At 34.4% G+C, this 10986-nt stretch overlaps 1 protein-coding gene across 2 annotated transcripts; it reads left to right on the top strand.

The window, feature by feature from the left end:
- The first annotated feature begins 6714 nt into the window (after positions 1–6714).
- On the top strand, positions 6715–9788 carry LOC113634255 (low choriolytic enzyme-like). 2 transcript variants are annotated; one of them, XM_027133079.2, is made up of 9 exons: positions 6715–6842; positions 6991–7024; positions 7114–7179; positions 7815–7880; positions 8135–8287; positions 8373–8490; positions 8615–8793; positions 8904–8985; positions 9077–9788. In XM_027133079.2, the coding sequence occupies exons 1-9, from the start codon at positions 6777–6779 to the stop codon at positions 9201–9203; spliced, it is 891 nt and encodes a 296-aa protein (XP_026988880.1). In that variant the 5' UTR covers positions 6715–6776; the 3' UTR covers positions 9204–9788. The 2 variants fall into 2 exon arrangements, with proteins under 2 accessions (XP_026988880.1, XP_026988881.1); XM_027133080.2 differs by lacking the exon at positions 7114–7179 and having other exon boundaries at positions 6716–6842.
- The last annotated feature ends 1198 nt before the right edge of the window (positions 9789–10986 follow it).

Below are 10986 nucleotides of genomic sequence, written 5' to 3'. Positions count from 1 at the left end.
TATAAACTTCTATAAACAAACAAGTAACCATAGGTGATGACAAATCTCAAAAAATAAACCAACATTCATAAAGTAAGTACATTCCTACTTCCCTAATATTTATTTGCAGCCAGGATAATGAAGTATATTATATTAAAGTACATTTCCTTTACACTATTTGGCAGATACCCCTATCAAGAGCAGCGTACACTTATCTCACTTTGTACAACTTAGCAGTTGGGGGCTTAGGGCCTTGCTCAATTGACCAGCTTGTGTGTGCTGGGATTTGAATGCATGACCTTCTGATTGGTAGCAAAACACCATAACCACTGAGCTACCAAAACCCATGTCACTGTAGTTAATTATTAAGAAGTGTGAGTATTATAAAGGCTCCCTTTTTGGCAGTTTGTCTTTTGGAGAACTTGATGTGTGTCTACATTATGCAAAAAAAAAAAGAACCTTAGAAATTACCTCAGCAATTGTTGCTTCTCATCAGTCAAGGAAGGGTTATAAGGCCATCATGAAACAATTAGAAATTCACCACTATTGTGAAAAAGTCTGTTTACAATTGAAAAGCCTTGAGTACACTTTGCTCAGAGAAAGAAAGGAAATAACAAAGAAATAAGACAAATCCAAGAGCTAACTCTTGTGACCTATGTCTTTGCAAGCACTTTTGTAAATTACATTACAATCATAAATCCACTGAAAAAGCATGATTTACTGTAGGATTGTAAAATAGCATCAACAAATGTTTAGACAAGTTATAGAATAATATCATTTGGACTGATGAGACCAAGATGGGTATATTTGGTCATCATGCACCAGGTTTGAAAAACAAAAACAAAAAGAGACAACGAGTCAATGAGGCAGTGATCAACTTTATACCAGAAATTCATGAGACAAATTTGAGGCCATCTGTCCAGCAGCTTAAACAGGCCCATCAAATCAACATTTGAATGGTTGGGTCAGACCCCAACCCTATTGAACAATCAACACCTTAACACAACTGAAACCTTGTTGTAAAGGTGAGTGGGCCAACGTTTCTCCAAAAGGTTGTGAGAGATTGCTAAACTGGTGCTCCTACTGTAAATGTGGTTGAATTTAAAAGTGTCATCTTGGTTTGTGCAGCAGGTGAAAACTGGTGTCAGATTCTGCATTATAGATCTTGCCTCTTTATATTGTCCAAGGACACTCCAATTCCTCCTGTGACCAAGGTAACAGGCATATGTCAAGTAAAGTACACACTGCTGGCTGAAGTAAGTATAAGTGTAAGTATAAATAGCTAAACTAACGCACCAACTGTAACAGCTTTCATACTCAATACAACATGTCTTTTGTGGAAAAAATTGCTGCTCTCCATGTTTTTCATTTAGTGCTGACATCTGGAGTCAGTTACTTATCAGAATGGTGATGAAGTTGTACCAGTTTGTACCAGACTATGTGGAGTGTACCAGGAGTGGTAAAAACCTTAATAGATTAACAACTAGAATTCATAGTGTGTCATATAGTAATAAGAAGGAAAGCTGGGAAATCTCAAGAGTCAACTTCTTCTGGTGTCGTCTTGGTGGCCTTGTGTGCATTTTAGATAAAAGACAAATGGAGGATCTTAAGTGATAGACTGACATCTAGTATTGGTAAAAGAACAGTTGCTTATACAGTGCTTCAGAGAAAAAAATTAGGCAATTAGAAAAGTCCTATCTTGGGGTATTTAAGATCATACACAATGGGCAGCTTTGTTCATTCTCAAGACTGACTTCATTTGACTTGGGTTTACATTTCTAATAAAGTTCTAAGAAATTTGGTTTCCTTGATTTTCTTCAAACCTACAAGATGGGAAGAACTATCTATAGCCTTACTGCAAAATCTAGTGAAAAACAATTGTATAACTTTTTCTTACTACGCTCCAATAATATCAAACACTTTTTTGTCTTTCAAAATTGGAACTATTCTAACTCAGATTAGACTCATCTGATGGTGAATTCCTGTTAATTACAAATTAATTCTATGCTTTCTACTAAAGCATAGAAATAATTTGTAATTAACAGGAATTCACCATCAGATGAGTCTAATCCATCAACATACTGGAGACCACAGAACAACTGACAATACAGTGGTATTTAAGAGAGAAAATCCACTCCTGTATAATGCTGACAAACATGGCAGAACATGGAAAAGAAATGTCACAAGGCCTGAGAAAGAAAATAATTTTTTACACAAAAAAGGTCAAGGCTATATGATTAGTAAATTAGTGAAGCATTGCTAATAAGCTTGAATCCTGTCACAAAAGTAATCCAAAAATGTAAAAAGGATGGAATTATGAAGCTTCCTGAGACGTCCAGGCCGTCCATGCAAGTTAACACCTGGTCAACTTCATCTTCAGTTTAATATTCAAAGGGGGTTTACATATTTTTGCTGAGTACTGCACAACAGCAATGAAATAAACCTAAGTGAGTTGTTCTGGCTCAAGCATATATTGCATTGCAATGGGGCTTATTTAGTGTTTTGGGACAGTTTTGTGCTTAACTTTATAAATAAAAGTATTTTACGTAACTCTTGCTGTCTGTGCCACCTGACATAGAAAAAGAATTTGGAAATTTGGAAATACATTTTAAATTTTCAAATTAAAACAGCTGTTCATATTATAATAAACATATTGTGAAGGAAGGTATACTGGGACATCAGGTAAAGTGGGACAGATAACTTTAACAGCATTTATGGCACTGATCAGTCAAACCTTTGATTCATATATATATATTGATATATAACTATCACAACATTAAAATAAAATATTTAAAATGGTGTAAATTTAATTTAATAATTTTCAAGAGCCCAAATTACCAACCATGGTTTGGAATTTGGCATAGCATGGTTCAAAGTAAATTGGGACATCTAAAATACATAATGCAGAAAGAGAAAAAGTAAAGGGATTTAAGGTATATTAGAAACACTACTATGGTTATATAACATGTGTTCTGTTATTTCTGTATTGATGATAGAATGTTCAACCATCTTGACTTATGCTCAGTTTGTCTCTGCTGTGTTGATAGAATATTTAAATATACTGATGATGAATTTGGACTTGGTCTTTTATGTCATTATTAGTAGGAATAAACTAATGGTTAAGTGATAAAAAGTAACTGTTAGTACAATCCAGTCATCTAAAGCTGCCTAACCACGTCTTTATTAGAAGATTTTATTTGTTATTCTGGCCTTCCCAAATTATACATGAATTCTCTTGGACTTGGAGCTAAATAAATTAATATTTTTTTCGTAATCCTGAGACAGGAATAAATTTCAGTCAGCTCCTTCAGTAAAAGGCAAAGAACCACCTGGCTGAAAGGACACATGAACCCGAGATTTTGATGTTAATGGGTAATAACATTGTCAGACAAATAGTCTCTTAAATGCATTCAGTTTGTTCACTTCTCATTTAACCTTTAAAAAGACTCCACTGGTTTACTATATACAGTACACTGTAGGTTCTGATCTTCCCTCTACGGATGGGTTAATTCAATTCAATTTAATTCAGTTTTATTTGTATAAGATAAAATGAGAAAAAAACCTTAAAAGTTTAAGTTTAAAAACCTAGAGAGACAGAGAGAGTGACAGAGAGAGAGAGAGAGAGAGAGAACCTGAATACACTGAACCTCAGCTAACTAACATACACTAACACAGATCTAAATCTCTCGCTTTGAGATTTACTTTTAAAGGTGCTATAGAAAATAAAGGTTTTTTTTATTAAATCAGGCACAAATGGACACAAGAACAATTCGACCTTACTAAATTAGAACACTTCAAAAACAAAACTACATCACCCATTGGAAAACACAAACACAAGCACAATGTAAAATGCAGTATTATCTGGCCCTAAATCGACGGTACACTGTGGCTGAATACCTAAGCACAGTTACTGAACACAAACACAGAACCTGCTCACCAGGACAGATTTATCATATTTTATGAGATGTTATTTACAATATTTACTGTGACATATAAAGTTTGATGTCATTATGCATTTAAAACTCTGGCTCGACTCAGAGGCCAAACGTATGATGGATCTGCCAGCCCATAAAAATTAGCAAGCACTGGACATGTATAGTCACTGTATTACACACTCTATTAATTTGATTACACAGACCGCATGTGTAGTCGCTTCAGTAATGACTAGTTTCATGCTGGGTTTAGTCTGCATTTACAGTCAAAGTGAATTGTAATTGACATTTTAAATTTTCAACACAGTTTCACATTTCCGAAGCCTTTTTGCACTACCAGATGAACTGTTTGGACCCCTGCTATACATTCAGTTCTCGTCTGCTTGGTATGCCTTCCTGCAGCATGAAATAGCACTCAAATCAACTTTACCAACGTGCATCATAAACACAAATTTGCAGCTTCAACAAAAGTGTTAGAATGTTGGATGCTATGGATGGCAGACCTATTAAAGCCATATGCTCCATCCAGAGCACTTAGGTCTGCTGGGCAACTGCTTTTAGTATCCCCCAACGCAAGATTAAAGAGCAGAGGTGACCGTGCCTTTGCAGTAGCGGCCCCCAAACTCTGGAATAATTTGCCTTTGTACATTAGGCAGGCTCCTTCACTTGCTGTTTTTAAATCACATTTAAAAACATATTTGCATGGTGCAGCATACAACGCAGTATGAGAGTTACCTGTTAGGAGTTCTTTTTAGTGTGTTTTACTAATTATTATTGTATTTATTGCATTTTTATTACTTTTATTTAGTTTTTATTTATTTATTTATTTATTTATTTATTTATTTATTTATTTATTATTATTATTATTATTATTATTATTATTATTATTATTATTATTATTATTATATGCTTTTTAGTTCTATTGTTTATTTTATATTGTTTGTACAGAACTTTGGAGAACACCTGCTGTTTTAAAAAGGTGCTCTATAAATAAAATTTGATTTGATTTTGATTTGATTTGGATCATATTTGGCAACAAATATAGACCTGCAGCCAACATAGATATGTGCAAACCTGAAAACCGTTAGGATTAGACAACAACTAATGACCACACAGGAAAATAAAGGCACGCTACTGCAGCATTACAAAACATGACCAGAAATTGCATTTGCATTTGTGAAACACTAATTGTTTAAAAAAAAAATAAAGTTTCAAAATTTCAACTGATGGAATTCAGTCACAGTCACTAAACGTAAAGTTTTTTTTCTATAGGTTTACAGACAATAACTATATCCAAGATATTATTTTCTTTTCTCTTTGGGGACACATAATATTTCACTAAAGGAAACAATCAATGACACTGACAAATCTATTTTTTTTTTTTTTTTAACTTTTACTCTAACAGGTTTCCCACAAAAAAATCTGCTGTGGCTTTTCCCTGAATTAAGGAAACATACAGAATTTATTAATTTTTTTGTCAAAATGTGACTCCTATCGAATTGTGGCTGTTTATTTTGTCAGGAGTATAATGCTAAGAGACATTTAAGTATTATCACATGAATGATTTAAACTGTGATATTGCTTTTATACAGCAGGTCTATAAACAATACATTAATGAGTAAATGACATTTCAGACTCAATATGACCAATTGGATCATTGCATGTTGCCATGCCAACACAGAGATTGTCTGACAGCCCCTAATAAGTGTAACAATGGTTCCAATGTTATGAACTATTGCTATCAGCACATATGGAACACACTGCATGTCCAATCAGAGTAGTGGACCAGAATTATCTGTTGTATAATATGAAAATAAAGACTTTGGGAACATGGGAACAATGAGAACAAAGAGTGACAGTCACCTTTGTGAAGTATCTACAAGAAAACTTCATCATTCCATTCATTTAATCATCATTCCACCAAAATTATTAACTGATAAGCATTAGTGGTGATAAATAATTTTTTCCTCATTTGTATTTTTACAGTCTGTGTCCTGAGACCTGATCAATGTCCTTGAGTCACATTTAGAGGGCCAATGATCTGGGTAGACTTTCCAATAAGTAGACTTTTTGAACATGGCTGTGGGGATTCACCCCTAACTTATCCATAATACAGGATTTTTGCATTATTGATGTGGCTAACTGATCCATAAATCATCCATAACTGTTCCATTTTATCCTAAAAGTGTTGGAAATGGCTGAGGTCAGTAATTTGTCCAGGAGGAAGCATGTTCCTTCAAATCAAATTCACTTGCTCTTTTTTATATATCTTGCTATACAAACATGGTTAATGTCATTAAATTGAAACTGGAAAAGGTGTTTTTGAATGATTCACAAGAATAGAAAATGAAAAGCAGACTCTTGTCAGCAACTACACCTGTTTAATAGAAAAGTGTTTTACTCCAACAGACTTTCTAGATTGGTGGATTGCATATATTTTTAGACACATTTAATCACATGTGACAGTTTGGGTTTATTCATACAGAATATACTTGCCTGTTATTATGATATGGATGACGAGTAAATCACACGTCATAGGTAATTGATGCATTAATGCATGAAGAATTTTGAGATGTTAGCATACCCATAGTTTCAGTGTAGCCAAATGGTGAGTATTGAACTCAAGTTAAGATTTGTAAAGGGTTCAGATTTAGAATTAGGTTACAACGGTTGGAAATTTTAAAGGAAGCTTCAAGTGTTTGTCTTTTACGTAAGATTGTCTAGGTCCATTTTTCTTGCCATAACCACCAATTGAGAAATAGAGTTTTGTGAAAGGGAAGTGATAATCTCTTCTGTGTGTATTTAAACTGCACTCCGTGAGCGTTCACTACTCAAAGTGCTGCTTCACTGAATCCGTCTCTCATCATGCATCTGCTGCAAAACATCCTGTTCCTGCTGGGCATCGGTCTAGTTCAGAGCCGTGCCATAAAGGTGAGCTAAAAGAAATTTTAACAACCTAAGATACATGATGACCAAATCTCGGTAGACCTTAAAAGTACATTTTTCTAGTGATATATTGCTTTTTATCTGGCACCTGAATAACTACATCTCACAGACATTTTGAAAATTTATCAAACAGGTGCTGGTTGATGTGAACACTGAGGATGTGACTAGTAAGATGCTACTTGATTCAAATTCTTAATTCATTTATATTTTAAGCATGTTTTTTTTTTTTTAACTTACTTCACCTTATTTATTTCAGATGACATCAAAGACCCTGATTATTTCTCTGTATCTTCTATAATTGAAAATGCCAACAAGCACGCTGGTAAGGTTTTCTTTCTTTTTTTTAAAATGCACTTGACTTCATGGCGTCCTGGCCCTGTTTGAACATAAGGTTGATGACTGAGATATTATATATTGTAGGTACGTCTGTTTATGTAGTAACCTGGCAAAGAGTGACATAGTTGTAACAGCGTAATTGGTAAAGTTAGAATTAATACATTTGAAAGAGATTAGTTATATAATCAAATCATGTCTGCTCATTTCTATTTAAAACTGGAACAGCAAGTAAATTATTTAGCAGTGAGATACAACAGTGACTGATTTAAATTATGGATTAAGCAGCAATAATTTATTTGTAACAAAAAAAAAACCTATGTTCTGACATATCTTTCCATGCAAACTTGTTAGTATTTACTTTCAAGTGAAAGAACTATAATAGATATTGATCTGAGAGTTAGATACTGTAGATAGATAGATAGATAGATAGATAGATAGATAGATAGATAGATAGATAGATAGATACATACATACATACATACATACATACATACATACATACATACATACATACATACAATGAAACATACAATGAATCCATGGATAACAGTCTGAATACTATTTAATAAACTAATAATTGCCAATTATTTTTTTAACTAATTTGTCTGGTATTCAATTCAGATGACATCAATGACCCTGATTATTTCTCCGTATCTTCTATAATTGAAAGAGCCAACAAGAATGCTGGTAAGGTTTAAAAAATGCACTTGACCACATAGTTTCTGGCTCTGTTTTAAAATAATGTTTGTTTTTTTAACTAATGTTATTGGTCATGGGACATACTTTAAATAAATACATTTTGAAAGTAAGATTTCCTATTGAAGCAGCTCTCGGGCTAGCTCTCTGAATTAATATCTAGCTTACAATGTTCAGTCTTACATTAGTTTAATAAAACAGGTGGTAGGTGGTAGTACTACAAATCCCACTGCTTTATTGTACAGGATACCTGAAGGATGGTATGATCATTACACATGGTGACATAGCGGTGTACCCTGGGCTCAAGAATGCAGATCCATGTACTTCTCGCCGGTGCAAGTGGCCCAGGGCCAGTGATGGGAAGGTTAAAGTACCCTTTGTCATTTCCAGACAGTATGGTGAGTATCACTTCCTAACTGGTTTCAAAGTAATATGTGCAGAGCTCCATTAACTAGGTTCAACAACCTTCTCTCTTTCTGTCAGCAACCTCTGAAAGAAACATTATCGAGCGTGCCCTGAACTCCTTCAGAAATTCAACCTGTATCCAATTCGTACCTCGCAGCAATGAAGAAGACTTCATTCATATACTGTCAGACCAGGGGTATGTCATCAATCCAGAAACATAGTCAAACATTTGCTTTAACTGCCACTCAGCTCTCGTATAATGAATGCAAATCACAATCAAATGCAATCCAAATCATAAGAATTTATTCTTTGCTCTACAGGTGCTACTCTTCAGTGGGTCGTAGGGGTGGAAGGCAGGTTGTTTCTCTACAACGCAATGGCTGTGTTTTCCATCACATCGTCCAGCATGAGCTTCTGCATGCTCTGGGCTTTAATCATGAGCAGACTCGTAGTGACCGTGATGATCATGTCAGAATCCTCTTGCAGAATGTTATTAATGGTGAGCAGAGAAGGACATTCACTTTGCATTCCTTGTTAATAAAGTTAACAGTCAAAAAAGACAAAAGAAACAACATCACAATAACAATTACATCATTAATGTATTCACAGGACAAGAGCACAATTTTGATAAAATTAACACTAACAATTTGAACACGCCATATGACTACAATTCTGTCATGCACTATTCAAGGTAAAGAATTATACTAATTAATTATATATATTTTTTGATATTTTTAAATTTCCATATCTCACTGTTCTCATGCCACACTGTCTCGGTCCAGGTTTGCTTTCTCCAAGAACAGGGAGCCGACCATCATCCCTATTCCGGACAATAATGCTCCCATTGGACGTGCCACCGAAATGGGCCCCAATGACATTCTACGTATTAACAGACTGTATTGCAGTTAAATATGTCACTCTTTACATCACCAGTGTATTTCAAATGCTTTTGAATCATTTTTAAATCTGTATGCAAAGTTTAAAATGATTCTGCTGATGGGTTTTTCCCCTCAAATATCAGATTTGCCAAAACAGCCACCTGGGCACATTTTGATAAGAGTTTATTGCAATGTTTGATTGACATTTTCTCTGTTCAGCTATTATGAGTTTATCTGAAGTTTTTACCTGAGTGTTCAATTTAAATATCCTCCTTATAGCAGTACCATGAATGCTGTTTCGAGCTGAAGTTATTCAAGGAAGTCAAAATCAAAGCAAGTCATCTTTTAGTACAGTGCTTAAACTTTTGCGAACAAAAGCCGGCGACTCCCTAGTTTGATCATCTTTATTTCATCAAAGCCACCATCATCTTCTATTCCTCTTTACATGCCTCTTTTAGCTTCTCTTCCATCACATTTTTACAATTTCTAACATTCTAACACATCCTCTAATAAATTTACTAATCATGTTGTATTTTTGCTATACATGTATTATACATTTATTATACATTTTATAAATCAATTGCAAGAATAAAAATCATCCACAGATCAAGAAACATTTGTTTGTTTTTAGTCACTTATGTTACAAATATACTAATATAATAAAATATTAAAATTTATAAAAATGGAAATTTAAAAAAAATAAGTGTTTTGTTTTAAAATGGTACAATTCTGTCAAGATTACAAATTCTATACACAGAAGCTGCTAAGTTCATAAATTTCCTACGTTGCAGTGATCTGTATTCGTCGATGTTGTTTTTGTTTATAAATCATCTTTATTCCCTGAGATTTTTGTAATTTTTTTGCAATCATGATGGTAATCAGTTAAAAAATTTAAATCTGAAGAAGAATCCAAGCGGTGAAATCATCAAAATGTATCTGGTGTAATAAATCATCCCAATAGAGCCCTTGCTAATGCTAATGCCACCCATGTAACCAACTATAGACCAACCAACTTGGCTCATATAAACACAAGCACACACACATACTAACACACACACATACCAGGCTACACAAGTACACACCTAGGGTATAAAAGGGAGAGCTGAACACTAAACTTTGTTTCTTCACTGTGTAGACTTGGCACTCTACACTGTATGGAAGACTCCTTTTGCTGCAGCAAAATAAATACCATTTTTACTTCTTTGCTTTAACCAACAACTCTGTTTCTGACTGTTATTTTTACACACGTGGACAAAATTGTTGGTACCCTTCTGTGAAAGATGAAAGAAATGAAAGAAAAACTCACAATGGTCACAGTATTAATAAATATTAAGTATTAATAAATAAAAATTCTATGAATGTTAACCAATGAAAGTCAGACATTGCTTTTCAACCATGCTTCAATGGAATTATTTAAAAAAAACTAAATAAACTCCTGGAACAGGCCTAGACAAAAATGATGGTACCCCTAACTTAATATTTTGTTGCACAACCTTTTGAGGCAATCACTGCAATCAGACGATTCCTGTGTCAATGAGACTCCTGCACCTCTCATCAGGTATTTTGGCCCACTCATGAGCAAACTGCTCCAGTTGTTTCTGGTTTGAAGAGTGTATTTTCCAGACGGCATGTTTCAGCTTCTTCCAAAGATGCTCAATAGGATTGAGGTCAGGGCTCATAGAAGGCCACTTTAGAATAGTCCAATGTTTTCCTCTTAGCCATTCTTGGGTGTTTTGGGTCATTGTCCTTTTGCAAGACCCATGACCTGCAACTGAGACCAAGCTTTCTGACACTGGCCAGCACATTTCTCTCTA

The sequence above is a fragment of the Tachysurus fulvidraco genome, chromosome 1, assembly GCF_022655615.1.
Source record: "Tachysurus fulvidraco isolate hzauxx_2018 chromosome 1, HZAU_PFXX_2.0, whole genome shotgun sequence".
In the NCBI taxonomy this organism is placed as follows: Eukaryota; Metazoa; Chordata; class Actinopteri; order Siluriformes; family Bagridae; genus Tachysurus; species Tachysurus fulvidraco.
Note: the sequence above shows the minus strand (reverse complement) of the source record. Positions and strands in the feature narration are given on the sequence as shown.

Excerpts from the sequence above, each read along its gene's own strand:
- LOC113634255 (XM_027133079.2), top strand. The coding sequence starts at position 6,777 with ATGCATCTGCTGCAAAACATCCTGTTCCTGCTGGGCATCGGTCTAGTT. Across the intron at positions 6,843-6,990 it reads TTCAGAGCCGTGCCATAAAG|GTGCTGGTTGATGTGAACAC; the intron begins GTGAGCTAAAAG and ends TTTATCAAACAG. Across the intron at positions 7,881-8,134 it reads AAGAGCCAACAAGAATGCTG|GATACCTGAAGGATGGTATG; the intron begins GTAAGGTTTAAA and ends TTTATTGTACAG.